At 37.7% G+C, this 19,072-nt stretch overlaps 1 protein-coding gene across 3 annotated transcripts in view; it reads right to left on the bottom strand.

Annotated features, from left to right (window-relative positions):
• Positions 1–19,072, bottom strand: part of LOC124805403 (SAFB-like transcription modulator) — a 158,943-nt gene that overhangs the window by 25,967 nt on the left and 113,904 nt on the right. For all 3 annotated transcript variants that reach the window (XM_047265967.1, XM_047265975.1, XM_047265980.1), the window contains 2 exons: positions 15,487–17,304; positions 9,008–9,101 (listed from right to left, as the gene is read on the bottom strand). In XM_047265967.1, the coding sequence (XP_047121923.1) occupies positions 9,008–9,101; positions 15,487–17,304 (1,912 nt within the window). The remainder of the gene's footprint in view (positions 1–9,007; positions 9,102–15,486; positions 17,305–19,072) is intronic.

Here is a 19,072-nt window from a genome sequence, read left to right as displayed (position 1 = left end):
TGTTGTACGAATTTACTTTTTGCCAACATTGACAAAGAATGTTTTCGATACGAAAATTTTTTCGAGTATTGTTGTTTTCTTCGCTAAATTCAGCAGGACTATTAAAATTTTGTGCAAAGAATTCTAGAACTATGGCATTTCTATCAAGAACTCTGAAAAAATATATATTTCTGAGAAAAAAGGGTGCCAACTTCACAGTAAGTGAAGAGGTTTCCTCCTTAAATTTCAATTATCTCATAACCTATTAGCTGCACAAAAAACTATTATTAGGATATTCGATAGAACTATTGGGGTTCTGTTCAGAACTGCCCTCGGAACTGTTGTACGAATTTAGTTTTTGGGAAAATTAATAAAGAATGTTTGCTGTACGAAATTTTTTTCGAGTATTGTTTTCTTCTTTAAATTCTGCAAAACTATTCAAATTTTGTACAAAGAACTCTAGAACTATGCCAAACTATCAAGAACTCTGAAAAAAATATACATTTCTGAAAGAAAGGGTGCCAACTTCACAGTAAGTGAAAAGATTTTCTCCTTAAATTGCAATTATCTCGCAAACTATTACCTGCACAAAAAAATGTTATTTGGATTTTCGATAGAACTATCAGGGCTCTGTTCAGAACTGTCCTCAGAACTGTTGTATGAATTTACTTTTCGCGAAAATCGACAAAAAATGGTTTCTACACCACAATTTTTACGAGTACTGTTGTTTTCTTCGCTAAATTCTGCAGAACTATTGAAATTTTGTACAAAGAACTCTAGAACTATGACTTATCTATCAAGAACCCTGAAAAAAATATATATTTCTGAAAAAAAGGGTGCCAGCTTCACAGTACGAGCTCTTATGGAGTTCTTAATTAAGTTGCAATTACCTCTTAAACTATTACCTGCACAAAAAAATGCTACTAGGATTTTCGATAGAACTCTTCACGTGTTGTCCAGAACTATCATCAGAACTGTTGTACGAATATGTTTATATTTTCTGTAGAGAAAGTGTGTTCCACATTAAATCAATTTATCTCATAAACTATTATCGCCCTAGAGAAATGTTGTTGGAATTTTCGATAGAGCTCTTGGGGTTCTGTTCAGAACTGTCCTCAGAACTGTTCTACGAGTTTAATTTTTGCGAAAATTGACAGAGAATGTTTTCTATACGAAAAGTTTTTCGAGTATTGTTGTTTTCTTTGCTAAATTCTGCAGAACTATTGAAATTTTGTACAAAGAACTCTAGAACTATAGCATATCTATCAAGAACTCTGAAAAAAATTACTATTTCTGAAAAAAAGGGTGCCAACTTCACAGTAAGTGAAAAGATTTTCTCATTAAAACGCAATTATCTCGTAAACTATTAGCTGCACAAAAAAATGTTACTTAGATTTTCGATCGAACTCTTGGAGCTCTGTTCAGAACTGTGCTCAGAACTCTTGTACTTATTTACATTTTGCGAAAATCGACAAAGAATTTTTTCGATACGATATTTTTTTCGAATATTGTTTTTTTTTCGCCAAATTCTGTAGAACTATTGAAATTTTGTACGAAGAACTCTAGAACTATGGCACATCTATCAAGAACTATGAAAAAAATGTATATTTCTCGAAAAAGGGATGCTAACTTCACACGACTGAGAGAATCTAGTGACAGCATATGGCAAGCAACACTTATGTTATGGCAGCAAGTTACACACATCTGCCAGATTGCCAGAAATTTTATGGAACAATCTATGCACAGGGAAAGCAAATTTCCACAATTTTTGTTTGTTTGCAGGTAAATGTCAGTTGTCCAAGTACACACTGAAATCAACATGCCATCATGCCGTTACAGAATCCAAAACAAAATGGCGCAGCACACTGCCAGTAAGAAGTATCACATGGTAATTTACTTACAGCAACAGTGAAAATGTTACCATCATCTAATGATATTGTTATACTGTTATTGCAAAAATGAAGCAAATTTTGCCATTTATATATTAAAGAAGAAAAAGCATACACTGATTGTCTGTCATAAATAAGAAACTCAGCACTACTTTGGTTGGGAAATGTTGAGGAAAGCAAGTAACTGTAGTCTGTTTAAGAAGTTCTCAATTCTAAAATGTGATTACCAGATTGCGATTTGAACTGAGCTATGCTTACACGTCTCTGGTGCCTTATGACTAGGGCCCGGATTTTAATGACAAGTCATATTTTTTTCTGAACTATAGGGTGAATTTTAGAACAATTTATACACAAATTTAGTCATTTTAGTGTCGAAAAATATATTTTGATTGTGCATTTAAAGTCATATTTCAACAAATTTTAGTAGTAGGTCATATTGCAGCTTACTTTTAATGTAATAGGTCATATTTTTCTCGTATCTTAAGGGACACACGAATACGAAAATGAATATGTTGCTCATGAGACAATATTTAATGTGCTATTATGAAAGATAAACAGATAAATTAGTACAATTATTTCTCAGGACTGTAGCAGAAAATCGGTGTACCACAACAGTCATTTGGCGAAAATAAAACATTGTTGCGCAGAGTCGACAATACGCTCTCAGAGCCAACAAAGGCGGCTTCTGCCATAATAGTCATCGCAGTCACACAGGTGTTCCCAGTAACCAGTTTGACTACAGCCGTTGCCTTGTTCAACAAAACAAAGTGCTCCTACAGCGTGAAGTTGCAAGAATATTTTCAAGAATTTGGAGAGAAGTTCTTTAGTACTGACGGGAAAATATTATTTTGTAAACTGCGTGAAATTAAAGTTAGTGCAGAAAAGCACTTTAATGTGCAACAACACTGCAATACCGCTAAACACAGCAGCTGTGTGAAACGAAGTGCTGAAAATAACAGCAGGCAAACGCTGTTATTTGAACAGACAGGTCAATCACCAACCGTGCAAGGATTTGTGCGAGATGATGGTGCCCTGCAACATCCCATTGGAAAAGCTGAAGAATCCACACTTCAGACGGTTCTTGGTGAACTACACAACACATCCAGTTCCAGATGAATCTACACTGAGAAAGAACTATTTATCCGTATGCTACAATGTGTGCTCAACAAAATACGAATTACTATTGCTGAGCAAAAGATCTGGCTGTCGATAAGATTAAGCTATGGATATTAGTGGGCGATATATTGCAAATGTTGTTGTTGGTGTTCTAAAAGTTGATGGCCCTGGAGATGAAGCTCTCGATAGAGTAAACAATTCGACGATTGCTATTCTGTTTGACAACTCTCTGAAGCTACTGTGGCCGGATGGTGCTTCATATACGGCTAAAGCAGCCAAAGTATGGTGCACGCCACTTGTCTTGTACATGCATTGCACAGAGTTGCCGAAGAGGTGAAATCAAATTACCCTGACTTGGATAAATTAATTTCCTGTGGCAAGAAAATCTATGTGAAGGCTCCGCTACGAGTGCAGAAATTCAAGGAACAAGCACCTTCAACGCCCCTCCCACCTAAACCTGTTCTTACACAATGGGGTTCTTGGCTTAATGCTGCAGAGTATTATTGCACCAACTACCCCCAAATAAAGACAATCTTCTGTGAGCTTGATAGCGATGAATCAAGTGCTATCAAAATTGTGAAAGAAGTTTTAACAGATACATTGTCTCGAAACTTGGCATACATCAATGCCAATTTTTCAGTGATATCAAAAGCCATCAAACGACTGGAAGCTGTTGGCACTCAGCTATGTGAGGTCTTGAGTATCGTGCAACATGTGCAGAATGAGTTGGGTCGAGCTCGTGGTCATGTCGCTGACAAAGTGAAAACCAAATTGCAAAGTGTACTCCAATGGAATCCTGGACATTCTACACTGTGCAAAATTAGTGACAGTCTGTCAGGGAATGCCGCAACTTTTGAACATACTGAAACAAAGCTGAACTCCAGTGACCTGGCTGCCTTCAAATACACTCCAGTGACGTCTTGTGAAGTGGAGAGGAGTTTTTCCAGGGACAAAACTATCCTCAGTGACAAACGTAGATCTTTGACAATGGAAAACCTAAAAATGCACCTTTTGATCCAGTGCAACTTTGCTGACATGCAATATTAAATAATGTGAAACGCTTTAAATACTATGTAGATATAAAAACATTGATCTTTTCTCTGTTCTTTGTATTTAGATAATAAAACATTCAGACATTCAAAAAATTGGTGCAAATTAGCCACAAACCCTACAGAAAGAAAAACTATACTTCAATATTTTGATAAGTGGATTTTGTATTATGTTATGGTGAATGAAAAATTAAATAAACAAACAAGAATGCTTTAAATAAACTTCTATCAGTCATATTTTATTTTTTAAGGTCATATTTATGTAAGTTTTAGGTCATAAATGCTTGCATATTTCACTGTTTTTAGGTAATTAAAATCCGGGCCCTACTTATGACTTACTACAGTATATTTATATAATATCTTAGTGTGCATCTTAATGTAATTTTATTTTAGCTGAGCTCTGGTGTAGAGATTTTGAGGTTTAAACCCCCCATCCCTTTTTGTTTCCTTCTCCACTCATCATCGTCAGCTACAACTCAAAACCAAGCATGCAAATATCTTCCTGCATAGAATGAGCATTTCAACTCAACTTATGAATGTGTTTCCAGTGGCTGAACAGACCAATCCTGGCATAAAGCATGTGTCCCCACAAATCATACTGAGTGGTTGGAGGAGGACAGGCTTATAATTGACAGAGCTTTCTCGCTTGTCACTTGGACTCTTCATGTCCCCTTCAAACGAGGTGAAAGTTGTGGATGTAGTATTCTAAAAACAAAGATGATGTGACTTACCAAACGAAAGTGCTGGCAGGTCGATAGACACACAAACAAACACAAACATACACACAAAATTCTAGCTTTCGCAACCAACGGTTGCTTCGTCAGGAAAGAGGGAAGGAGAGGGAAAGACGAAAGGATGTGGGTTTTAAAGGAGAGGGTAAGGAGTTATTCCAATCCCGGGAGCGGAAAGACTTACCTTAGGGGGGAAAAAGGACGGGTATACACTCGCACACACACACATATCCATCCACACATATACAGACACAAGCAGACATATTAAAAGGCAAAGAGTCTGGGCAGAGATGTCCTATGTCTGCTTGTGTTATTACAATGTTCTCCAAAACAATACAAAGGACATGTTTACAGCTGCATTTTTCAACATCTCTTTGAAACTGTTTTTATTGTTTCTGTGAAAGATTAGCATGGCTTGGGACTAAGCCTTCAAAAGAGAACAATATCTTCATATAAATGTAGCTGACATGTCTCCAGTCAGGAAGTAAATAGTGAATCAGCATCTTTTCATGACGCTGATGCAGAGAAAAGTGCAAAAACCTAATACAGATTATGTAGTGCAGCAACAATTCTTATGGAAGAAAGTATGGACCTAGACATGTGACACGGCCTATAGAATGTGATGAACAAAATGTTTGTGATGTTCTGTGTTGAAGTTTTTTCTAGGTGCCTAAATGTTTGTGACTTACTTTCGGTTTTAACAATGAGTAGACAAAACCATTAAATATACATGGAAAAAACAGACGTACAAGTCATTCGTTACGAAAGTGGGCACATCCCGATTAAAAGTAGTTCCTTAATATCTCTTTCATATTTAAAACATAATACATGATAATTTATGTATTGTTACAACTGAAGAAACAAAAGCACTCCTATTGTTCAGATTGTTCTACTGGTATAAGATGAACATCAACAAAAGCAAAACGAGGATAATGGAATGTAGTCGAATTAAGTCGGGTGATGCTAAGGGAATTAGATTAGGAAATGAGACACTTAAGGGGAGTTGGAATGCCGGAAAATGGAAAAAATTCACATTTTCAGTTTTTAACCTTATAACTTAATTTGAAATTTTCTGCTTAAAATGGTGCAAAATTTGTTAAGAAATTCCAATTGGAAGTATTTTTATTTAATTTTTCAAAATTACATGTGCGCCCAGCAAAGTTACCCATCTTGTGATTTGTACACATTTAAATCTTCGCATTTCCGAAAACATTACATATAGAAGGCTGTGGATTTCACTCTTCAGTTGTAGAATCTTTGATCCTTCCATAGGTACCATTGTTTTTACGACTAGCTGTGTTTATTGTTCAGTTTTTGATCTGTGAGTGTTTGTTTTGAGCCTCGAGTTTAGTTTGTCGCTCATTTGGAGTTTGTTATCTGTCTTGTTTTGACTTTCAGTGGTGAGTGCGTAGTTTCTACGATGCCTAGGAGTGCATCATTATTTAAAAAGCGAAAGTTTCGCGGTAATAGATTTACAAATAACGTTTGTTCAAGTGATTCTGCTTCAGCACCTGTTGATGCTGGTGAAAGTTCTGACGTTTGTACAGCTGAGATGTGTGAAGGAGACACGCCCACCAGTGCATCAAAAAGAAGTTATCAAACTGTGCAAGTGAAATTACAGATGAAGCTTCTAATGAACAATATGTTTTAGTCGACTTTCCTGTTTTTACTGAGTTTATGAAGAAATGTTTGTGTTGTAATCTTTGTGGAGGTTCTTTTGATATGAACATAACAAAATCTATAGGACTTTCCTGCAAAATTGCTATAGTTTGTGCCAGTTGTGAAAATGAGACCTGTTTTTGGAGCTCTAAAACATGCAGTAGCAATTTGTTTGAGAGTAATATCAGGCTAATGTATGCAATGAGAGCAATTGGTAAAGGACATACTGCTGCTCAAACATTTTGTGCCATAATGAATCTTCCACCTCCACCTGCTAAAATTGACAATTACACTGAAGTGATAGGAGATGCTGTTCAGTCTGTAGCAGATTTATCAATGAAAGCTGCTGCCAGTGAAGCAAAATATATAAATGAAGGAAACCCAGATATCCCTGTTGCTTTTGATGGAACCTGGCAGAAAAGGGGTCACACATCCAAAAATGCTGTTGCTACTGTTACTAGTGTGGACAGCGGTAAAGTTTTGGACTATGAAGTGCTCACTAAACATTGTTACCATTGTGCATCTGGTAAGATAGAAGCAGCTCACATATGTAGCAAGAATTATGAAGGTACGAGTGGAGGCATGGAGGCTGCCGCTGCTGTGAAAATGTTTAGCAGATCAGAAAAAGAACGGGGAGTATTTTACACAAAATTCCTTGGAGATGGGGACTCCAAGGCATACAAAAGTGTTACAGAATCCATGCCATATGTCAATAAGACAATAACTAAACTAGAATGTGTCGGTCATGTTCAGAAACGAATGGGCACTCGTCTAAGGAAACTGAAACAGAATCTGAAGGACAAAATTTTGTCAGATGGTAAAACCATTAGAGGTCGCCTGTCAGATAAAATTATAAATGAATTACAACAATACTATGGTATGGCAATAAGAAATAATGCAAATAATTTGCAGGAAATGAGACAAGCTGTATGGGCCACATATTTACATCGATCATCAACTGATGATAATCCTCAACATTTTGCTTGTCCAGATGGTCCTCAGTCATGGTGCAATTATAGAAAATCTCAAGCTACTGGGGATCCTTATCACCATAAAAATTATATTCCATTGGCTGTTATGGAAGTAATTAAACCAATATATAGAGACTTGGGGCATCCTGATCTTCTGCGAAAATGTCTTCATGGTTGTACCCAGAATCAAAACGAGTCGTTCAACAACCTCATTTGGACTCGTGTACCTAAGAATGTATTTGTTGGGATAAAAACATTGAAATGGGGAGTCAGTGATGCTGTTATTTCATTCAATGATGGTCATATGGGTAGGCTAAAGGTCATGGCAAGGCTCGGCATTGCTCCTGGTATCAACACCATCAGAGGTCTTCAGCTTCTGGACAGCGTGCGAGTAAGGAAGGCTCAGTATGCAGCTGAATTTAATACAACAAAAGCAAGGGCAGCAAGGAGAAGAAAGCTTCTAGGTGAAGAAGAAGAACTAGAAGATGACCCTGATTACTCTGCTGGACACTTTTGATAATAGAATAAAAGGTATTTGTGAATTTTCATAATAAATTACTTTAATCGCATTTTCTGGCATTTGACATTTTTAGTGTTACATGTACCTTTATCTCATAAACCACTCAACCAACAACATTCAAATTTTCAGAAATGCTGCAAAACAGTTCAAAGAGGCCACTGAACTAGAATCATGACAAGAACTGGCTTATTCTCTGAACTAGGGAAGTTTATGTTATACTTTTTCCAATAAAAAATGGCTTAATGGTAAAAAATTCATAAATACTATACCAACAAAAAGAAAACATTGGTTCTAGTTCAGTGGGCTCACAATATATGCTGAAAACCTCTGCCAGAATTTCAAAGTTCTGAAGATAATAGTTCCAAAGAAAAAGGTACACAAAGTTAGCAAATTTAACATTGGCGAGATAGGGCATTCCAACTCCCCTTAAAGTAGTAAAGGAGTTTTGTTATTTGGGGAGCAAAACAACAGATGATGGTCGAAGTAGAGAGGATATAAAATATAGATTGGCAATGTCAAGGAAAGCGTTTCTGAAGAAGAGAAATTTGTTAACATCGAGTATTGATTTAAGTGTCAGGAAGTCGTTTCTGAAAGTATTTGTATGGAGTGTAGCCATGTATGGAAGTGAAACATGGATGATAAATAGTTTAGACAAGAAGAGAATAGAAGCTTTCAAAATGTGGTGCTACAGAAGAGTGCTGAAGATTAGATGGGTAGATCACTTAACTAATGAGGAGGTATTGAATAGAATTGGGGAGAAGAGGAGATTGTGGCACAACTTGACTAAAAGAAGGGATCGGTCGGTAGGACATGTTCTGAGGCATCAAGGGATCACCAATTTGGTACTGGAGGGCAGCATGGAGGGTAAAAATTGTAGAGGGAGACCAAGAGATGAATACACTAAGCAGATTCAGAAGGATGTAGGCTGCAGTAGGTACTGGGAGATGAAGAAGCTTGCACAGCATAGAGTAGCATGGAGAGCTGCATCAAACCAGTCTCAGAACTGAAGACCACATAACAACAACAACAACAACAACAACTGGTATGTTTCATTATCATTCACTATAATGAGGTAGGTATTGAATTTACTTACAATGCCTGACCTCTTCATCTTCATAACCAGATTCCTCTGAGCTGCTACAAGAGGCATCTTCCTGACTTGCAAGCCGCTCCTTCAATCTTATTAACTAGAGGGAAAGAAAAAACAAGTCATAATTAAATATTTAACTGATTACAATGATTACAGTAATGGGATACGAGATAATTTTATTTAAAGCAATCAACACATGGCCTACAATACAATACATACACACTGCTGTCCAAAATTAAAGCAACAAATGGAAATTTTTCAAGGTTGCACTTATTTTCCCACTAAACACTACAAACAGGTCATAGTTAAGTAGAAGCAATGTAACGAATACATATTGTAAACAACTGCAACATACATAGTCATAGACAAAAATGTTCTTCGTTTATCCCAGCTTAATGGATTTGCATATACATTCTGACAACTGGTTAATGTGTGACCACCTATGGCAGCAATACAGGTCTGACAACGACAGTGCATGCTGTGAATGATGCCATCAATCTCATGTTTTGGCAGTAACACCCATTCTCCCAGAAGAGCTGCTCTCAAGTCTTCGAGAGTGGTTGGTGGTCGCAACCTGTGCCCCTAGTGCATCCCAGACGTGCTCTATGGGATTCAAATCAGAAGTGTGTGCTGGCTACACCATCCATGCAATATCTTCCATCTCCAAGAAAACAACAACCACCTGTGCTCTATGAGGTCGAGCATTACTGTCCATCAAAATCAAGTCTAGGCCCACAGCACCTATCAACAACCACGCATGACATCCAAAGATCTCATCGTAATACTTGACAGCAGTTAACCTTGCTGATTCACCTATACAATTTCAAGAAGAGGTGGTCGAGTGGTCTACTCCCTGCCCACACCATTAGCGATCCTCCTTGATTGATATTGGTTCCTTTCCACAATGTTTGGACCCCAAATGGTGTCCCACATTCCCTCCATATGAGAAGGCATCGATAATCACTCTCAGGTTAAAATTGGGACTCATTTGCAAAAAGAACACTGGCCCACTATTCAAACGTCCAGGTGGCGTCTTGAAGCTTCTACTACAAACATTTCCTTCTGTGAAGAAGCCTCAGAGATACACGTACAGCAGGCCTCTAACAATAAAGGCCACTCTGGCCAAAGCCTTCTGTACACTATTTGCCACGTTACAACGTGTCCAATGAATGCTGTGTGGCCAGATGCTAGTAGCTGTGCAGTACTATAAGAGGTACCATCTTGTCTTTACAACCAAATCATGGTACTCTCTCTCTGATGTCACACGTGGTCGGCCCTGCTCTGGTCTTTGGGATACAGTCTCGGTCTCTATAAACTGCTGCCACACCTCAGAAATAACAGAATGATTCACATTATGCCAGTGGGCCATATGAGTTTGTGACTGTTCTTCCTAGGCCCTTCACTGCAGAGAATCTGGAAAATGTCTTCTCTGTGCCACGCTGCACCATCTGGGACTGTGTATACAGCGACTGAAGATATGGGACTACCCGGCAAGCACTACCTTCTTTGCCAGATGCGTGGTTGTCCATTGCCTCAAATGCCATATTCCACATGCAACATGATCATACAGACATCTGTTGACAGTTTGCATGGTTATATTGTGAATGAGACACACGACAGAGAAATAACAGCTGTTGCTGACACCAGTGTACTTTGAGCTGCTGGTAAGGACTTGGGAATAATGTATCATTCACAAAGCTGACATGGTAGTATGTAAGTCCGTGTTGGTTGGTAAAATAATTTCATACTTAAAATAGTGAAAGTTTAGAATTGTGGCCATTTAAGTTCTTCTTCTGACTGCTGATCCATCAATTCACTGTCAAAAATTCCTATAAGCCCTAACACCCAGTTAACCTTGCTTAGAATCCAATTTGGCAGCTCCTTTAAGATACTGTTTGATTTACAAGGTGTATCCAGATGGAGAAGTGGTGATCACTATAGGGCAAATAATCAACTTCCAGTCAAATGGTTCTCATGGCAGCACATGATGAACATGTCGAATATGGTGGAGGGATCACATTCTCCAATGCATGTTCATTACAATTCCATATCATGTTCTGATCTTGGATGCAGACACACTGTCTGAAGGTGACAACAAACATCTTTTGACTATCTGCTTTGCAGTACAAGACAAGCAGTGCAAATAGTGTCAGAATATTCCTGCTCAAAGAAAGATACAAAATTTTGTAAAATACAAAGCACCCATCTGCATGAATGAACGTCCTACTGCTAATGGCAGATCTTCCTGGGGTTCGGCCTACTGTCTGGGTATCATAATTATAAGAGAACATTATACTCCAATTTTTCTGTATACAATGAACCACTTATCTCAGTATTTTATATTAAAAGGTAAGGCTTTGTTATTAGGTTATCAACTGAAAGTCAGTATTCATCAAACCTTCCCTTTAGGTATAAAATAATCTATGGACCACGTCTCGCCATATGGAGATTTAACACTAGAAATTATCGAGTTTTATAATATTAGAATACTGTCTACTGTTATTACCTGGGCAAAAGTAATGGGGTTGAAATCTGTGGGGTGGTGACTGAATGGCATATTAAACATGAATTATCTGAAGATGTATTTTATGTACTGTAATCAATAATACTCAAATTGTAACAAATTACCTCTAATTTGAAAATTAAATAATGGAAACTCCAGGTTGGAATATCAACAATATATTGCTAATCTGAAAACAGTTTTATTCAATTTTTCTGTAATACCCATTGTGAAGCCCTCATTAAGAAATTAAGTGAAATGGTATGGTGGTTAGCACACTGGCCTCATTCCCATCCAGATGTAGGTTCTCCATGGGGCCCCAGATCACTTAAATATCAGCTAGACGGTGATTCACTGTCCAATCCAAGCTCAATGTCCATCACAAATGAGGTCACTGATGGCCCATTAAACTATAAGATACTTTTCTGCCTTCCTTCCTTTTAGAAGCCACATACTTTGTAAGAACTAGCAGAAAATTTACACTTTACTTTTCTACTTTTTGAAACACTTTACAAAAATTTCAAGAACTGTAGCTCTGAAACTACTGAATGGGTAAAATGGAGGGGGGGGGGGGGGGGGGGGGGTGGAGATTTTGTTGGCAAAATTGACCAAATTTGCAGGTTATCACCATGTACTACATATCACGAAACTGCTTTGAGAAGCTGGGAAGAGATGCAAGAACTAATAACCATTTCACAGCTTTACTGTTATGACTCTAAATAGAGGGCAGGTCTCCACTCAAACTGTAGATTATCCTCTCATTAGTAAATTGGGTGCACTCTTCCAAATGTTCAATGATGTTCACACTTCATACATGCTACATGCTGTTGGACCATCTCACCAAAGGAGGAAAATATATTTCAAAGAGCAGTGTACAAACCAGACTACGTCAATAGACTTCATTCAACTTCAAGTTCTTTGGTACAGCCACATTGTTGGCTTTACTGGTGGAAACTTCTTGCGTTTCACTTTCAACCACCATTCCTCCCAATGATGAATGGCCCTGTGACTCAACAGCAAGGTTACTCCGTGAATGGGAGACTCGTAAAGTTGTTATTGAAGATGTTGTACATGCTGCTTTAACTGCTGATCCATCAATTCACTGTCAAAAATTCCTATAAGCGCTAACACCCAGTTAACCTTGCTTAGAATCCAATTTGGCAGCTCCTTTAAGATACTGTTTGATTTACAAGGTGTATCCAGATGGAGAAGTGGTGATCACTATAGGGCAAAAAATCAACTACGAGGGGGTACCCAAAGAAACTGGAATAACACTGCCGTGGGTGAAACTTGTATAGTATGCATTTCTGCCGCTAGGCGTATATAGCATAACTCGTTGCCAGTGCTGTGCCACCTGTGTTGTTGACCTAGCTTGTTATGTTCAGCTGCAGTGATTGTTTTCGCTAGCGCTGATTTGTTCTTGTTTTGTTTTTTATGATGGTAAGTTAAAAGTTAACAAAATGCAGATATGAAATTTTGTTTCCTGCTCAGTAAAAATGCTGCTGCAGCTGTTTTAATGTTGAAAACAGCTTACCAATGGGAAAAACTCAAGTGTATGAGTGGTTTGCTTGATTTAAAAATGGCAACATGTTGACTGTTGACATGCATTGTTCTGAACGTCCATCAACTGCCTGAATTGATGAAAATATTGAAAAATTTCAAGAGCTTGTGCTCATAGACCGTCGACATACAACTGATGAACTGTTTTAAGAAGACTGCGCAATAGTGTTTGTCAAAAAAGACCTGCTTTGTGGCAGACAGAGAGTAGTTCTTCCACCACAACAATGCAAATGCACACACAGCCATCTCCGTTAGCCAGTTTTTGACTAAAATTGGCATGGTTTTGTCATCCCACGCACCTTACTTGCCTGACCTGGCTCCGTGTGACTTTTTCTTATTTCCACACATGAAAAGGGGCATGAAAGGACAATGATTTGACAACACTGAAGAAAGAAATGAGGGAGGAGTTGTCAGCCATTTCTAAAGATGACAGCAAAAAATTTTTCAACAGTGTAAGCTGTAGTTGTGGTGGAGAGTATTTTGAAGGGTATAAGATTGTTTTGTAAAGAATTTGAAAATATACAGCCTTTAAAAAATAATTCCAGTGTTTTTGGGTAGCTCCTTGTACATCCTACTGAGCAGTGTGAGAGAAGGGTGAAAAGCATATCAATAGACCAATGCCAGAGACCAAAACTGTAGCAGTGCTGAAGTGCATATACTGTCCTGTCCTGCTCAAGTCATTAGACACTTCCTCTTGTGATTTGTTGGAAACCATAAGATAAAAATAGTTTCATATTTTTGGTACAGTTATTTTAAGGTTCTGTTGAATCCTTATTTTGTGACATAACAGTTTTTTCTTTGTGAGACTAGTACTAATGCATCAATATTGGTTACATTTGTTTCTCTGCCCAATGGCCACTCAGCACTGAATGATGCCAAAGGTATGTTCACAGCACTGTGTCTACATTTGTAATTACAGGTATTTGAGCCACACTAATGCTGGATATGGGTTCTTTACTATTATGTCAAAGATTTTAAGCGAGTAGTGGACTATATAGTTATAAACACTTTCTTTTCCTCTGAGTATAGCATTCACTGCATGACTTTGTTCTAGTGGATCTTTTTCTTCTGCTCACTGAAAACTGGGCATTCACTGCTCCCTACATGTTAAATGTTACAATAATTTGCACACTTCGTTACATTGGTCCAGTGAGCACACAATTTTTTGAGCTGGTAAACCACATCTGCCACAAGAGACTGACCCTTATGAAGTAAGAAGGTATGACTGGATTAATATCAAATGTAGGAAAAGATAGATTGCTATTTAGTGTAAAGAAGACATGTCAAGTTGCAGACAGGCACTATTAGAAGATACTCACATGCTTGGCATTCTGGTCTGAGATGCTGGAGTTGGCGGTCAAGTGTGCTTGCTTTGTGTGTGTGTGTGTGTGTGTGTGTGTGTGTGTGTGTGTGTGTGTGTGTGTGTGAATAAAGGTTGTGGCCCAAAGCCATATGTGAGTGTCTCCTAATCGCACCTGTTTGCAACTTGATCTATCTTCTTTACGATAAGTAGCAGTCTGTATTTTCCTACAGTGTTGATATTCCTACCTGGAGTTTTCACTGTTTGACTCGATTAATAATCCACCCACCACTTTTTAACATGATTGCTTCCTCACATGGCCTGTGGCAGAGCAGCTTTTAACACATTAAAGAGGCGTTTCTCAAAGTATATAACCCCATGCTGAATCAAGACTTGTAGTGTCAATCTTTAAAATAAGAGGCCAGGGCAGGTGGGGTAGGGGTGGGGGTTGTGATTGGTATTTTTTTTAATGTCATCCTGATGTTTTCAGTATCTCAAGTGATTAATTTACAGTCAACAAATCATTTGTATATCACATTTTCAAAACATTTTATGCCGGGAAGTACTGAGACAAAGTATATTTACCACTGTTTTGGGTATTTGGTGTCATCATTAAAGTTACAAATGAAGACACCCAGAAGTAAATGGCACCACTTTTTATGGTGCCATTAAAATTACACATTATTCTTTACTTAGTGATGAGATGAGTCTTTTCCCCTTCCCAACCAGGATTCTTCGACTGCAACCTGACAGTTGCATTTTGAGAACGAGTGAGACATCAGTAGTGAATGTGGAATGAATCAAAGTGGACCCATGAATGGGTGTAGGACACCGGCTAGCAGAGACTGACGCCAGAAGGGTTGTGAATTTGAAGGGTGTGTTCAATGACAGTTCCCATCTCTCAGTTGTGAGAAGCTGGTGTGTGGGGACTGAGGTGGAGTGGTGTACTGGGGGAGGGGGACAACTAAAGTCAATTATGTTGTGCTCTGTCACAGGGTGGTCAACTCTGCTCTTGGCCATTGCTCAATGGTAGTCGTTCAACCAGGTGGACGGTTTTGCAGAAGTTCCAGTATGGTAGGGTGTAATATGCTTGTCACTTGAATAATAAACTTTAATAATTACCTTCTCTTCCTTCTGTTGGCGCAACTTTTCAAGCCTGGCTCTCCTCTTCTCTTTACGTCGCTGTCGGTCACGCCTTATGCTTTCAACAGCATCACGTAAGGATTCTGTAGCAGTGTTCCGTCCTGCCTCAAATGTCATGCTCTCAGGTGGTGCATCATCTGAGTCTTCAGCATCAGGTAAACTGGAAGTTGGTGTTTGGTGTGATGAAAATCTACGCCCTTCTGAATCTGTTGTGCTCAAATTTTGTTCGATACGTCGTTGTGCAGATAGCATAATAGCTTTACGAGATTCTGCATCTGAATCAGAGTCTACAGGCTCTTCATTCATTGTTGGCCTCATTCGTAAGAGAAATGGTGGCCTAATTTCTGATGTTTTTCCACCACTGCATGAAGGAATACCTTCATGTGGCAGTAAACTCGATGTTTTCACAATACTTCCTGAACTATTTATGACACTGCTTTTTCCAGAAATATTATGTTGCTCCTCTTTTGTTATGTTGTCTGGATAACTTATTAACTTTTGAGTGCCATCAAGCGTTTGTTGTTTGTCACTTGTACAACTGTCAGAATCACAGTATGGATTGCTGTCTACCATGCCAGTAATCCCGGAATCTGTTGTTTTGGTAGACAAAGACTGCTCTTTAGATACAACTAGTGATTTTGATGGAGTGATTTCATAGCCAGAATTGTAACTGCTGCTTGTTGCACTGCTAACTTCTGATGATTTTTGTGCTCCCTGATTCACAGATAATTTATCTTTCTTCAATAATTTTGTCTTCCTGTTAGTTATTGACACCTCCTGAGCTAAATTTTTATGATTTTCAGCAAGTGATTCAGATACTTCAGAGTCGCTCGGTGCAGATTTTGAAAGGTACCGTATTTTCTCTGTTCCACTGCAGTCTTCACTGATTGACATGTCAACAGGTTCACATATTGAATTATTTCGCTCCAATGCAGAATTCCCCCTTTCCTTTGGGTGTATGGTGTCTAATATTTCTTCTTCTGATGCACTGCTTATTTTAGAAAATCCTTTACGTTTTCTGCCTATTTTCTTACCTACAGCACTCTTCTTGTCATACACATCACAACTTTTCAACGTAGTTTTATTACCAGAGCGCAAGCTCTCATCATCATTTTTACTATCTGTTTCCATATTATCTGTTTTGGAATCCACTGAATCAATGCCTGCTTCTTGGTTTGCCTTCTTTTTCTCAAAACTTTTTTCTTGTGATAGAACTGTGACTGATTCTTTAGTTGCAACACTTTCTCCTTCACTGAATTCCATTTTACTAGTAGCCTGCTCTCCTGAACTACTGTCACACACACTATTGAAAGCACTCTCGTCCACTTTGTCTTCCTTCTTTCTTTTATTCTTTGGTCTTACTCTTTCTCCAGCACTTCCTGCTGATTTTGGAGTATTAACTATACTTTCTTCTGCAGATAAATCAGCATCATCACGCATTTCAACATCGAAGCTTTCTTCTATCTCTAAAGAATTGTTTTGTTCAGATGAACTCTGTATTTTCTCCTTCTGATTCACTTTCTTTGATACTCTTCTGGCCTTTGTAGTAACAGAAAGCTTACGTGGAGATGGCAGTTTTTCAGTATTAAGAGACTTCCCATGCTTCTGATTTCTTCGATTTGGCTGGGCTTCTCCAAGAACATGTTTGTATTCTTCTGGAACTGATTTGGCATTGGCAAGTTGTTTCAACTGTGATCTTGTGATTACTCCTGGAGAGGCTACACTATTTTCATTGCTTACAGATTTACGTGATTTGTTTGTTTTCTGTGACATTTCCTCAGCAATATCTTCTAAGTCCTGTAAGCAGAATAAACAATTATTAACATTATGTGGGAATTCAATTATTTAAAGATGGTATTATTTCAACCAAATTCTTTAATTACTACACAAATAGAAACTCCACTATCATCATCTCCATTTTAAAATATTTGCTCAAAAGAGTAGTAAAATGAATAATTGCCCACAAATTAGAACTTTATTTATTAATAGTTACATAATTGGATAAGTATATATAATCATACATGTAAAAATTGTCTTGCAATACATTGTCGATTTTAGAGTCATATTACAACTTTAAAAGATGTTCTGTTTTAAGACGTATGTAAGACATGTAAATGGTTGCATTAATGTCATACACAGTGTCATTAATTCGAAGTGACGTAGACAATCAAACTTATTGGAGACGAAAGGCAATGTGTTAATGCACTTTTAAAAATCTAAAAATAAATAATTCTGAAATTAGAATAAAAGAGTCTTGAGTAGAGATGATGATGATAAAATAATAATAATAATAATAATAATAATAATCTCAGGAAAATAACTGAAGGGCTTTGTTAACTTAGGCTTATGTTTCACCCTGATAAATAAACTGCACTAAGTTCACTACGTAATCAGCTAAGAACTGCAGTACTCTAGCACTACCTACCATGCAATATTTCGGATGAACTATCAAGAGTGTAATATTTAGTGCACAATGAGTTTTCTTCCACTCTATTGTAAATCTTAGAAACAAATTTCAGTGTTAATAGACAACAATTATGAATCAATCTTAACACACATTAAAAACAAAGATCTTTGTTTTTATATATATTTTTCCCACGCGGAATGTTTCCCTCTATTATATTCATATCAGTAACACATATTAAAATAGTTAACAACATAACGGGGGGGGGGGGGGGGGGGGGAGTGCTGATGACAAAACTATAGAAATAGGCCAACTGTGTGCATGTTTGTTGCCTGAAAGTTCATATTTAGGACATTTCTGCCTCCTCTAACACCCCACCCACCATTTCCACACAAAATATTTGTGTGGTTCATTACATATATGTTTGTTTGAGTACAGAAAGATCTGATAATATATATGAAATTGCCACTTTCTTACTGGTCATTGTCTATATTTTGAATTTTTACCATTTTCTATTAATGGCAACAGCATGCTACTTTGATCAGTAGACAATACACAAACAACTGTGAGGTGGGCAGTTTCCCATTAACAGGTCCTTATTATGTTATTACTTACGTGTCATGATTAAGGAACAGGCAAAGAAACAGAGAAGAGGCCGTCAAACACTCACAAATAAAGAAAATAAAGGGAAATGACTACAGAAAAACAGAGTCAAACTTCATTTCCATATAATAATGAAAGTTCTTTTGAGAAAGCCACAGCCCGCACAAAAAAAGTTCTACTGAATTCACCATGAAAGAAATCCTGTGTTGTTACAAAATTGTTTGGAAGTTATGTTGAAGACATTTCAGTCACTGGTAGTAAAGGAAAAGAATTCACCACTACTTTCAACCAACTGGATGACACTACTGTCCCAGCTGCCCACAAGCTTTATTTAGGAGATGATGTAAGTTGCCATGCACCAGGACTGACGGGTGTGAAAAATCATTCGTAATCCAAATGGTTCAAAAAAGGATCATCATCTTCTCTGAGTGAGCCATATGCTGTTTTGTTTCTGAATATAGCAAGAGATAAAATGTTTATGAACCCAAAGACAAAGCCATAAGTTTAAGTAAATGCAATCAAGACAACATAGGAATCAGCTTAATTTTTTCAAGGAAC

The sequence above is a fragment of the Schistocerca piceifrons genome, chromosome 1, assembly GCF_021461385.2.
Source record: "Schistocerca piceifrons isolate TAMUIC-IGC-003096 chromosome 1, iqSchPice1.1, whole genome shotgun sequence".
In the NCBI taxonomy this organism is placed as follows: Eukaryota; Metazoa; Arthropoda; class Insecta; order Orthoptera; family Acrididae; genus Schistocerca; species Schistocerca piceifrons.
Note: the sequence above shows the minus strand (reverse complement) of the source record. Positions and strands in the feature narration are given on the sequence as shown.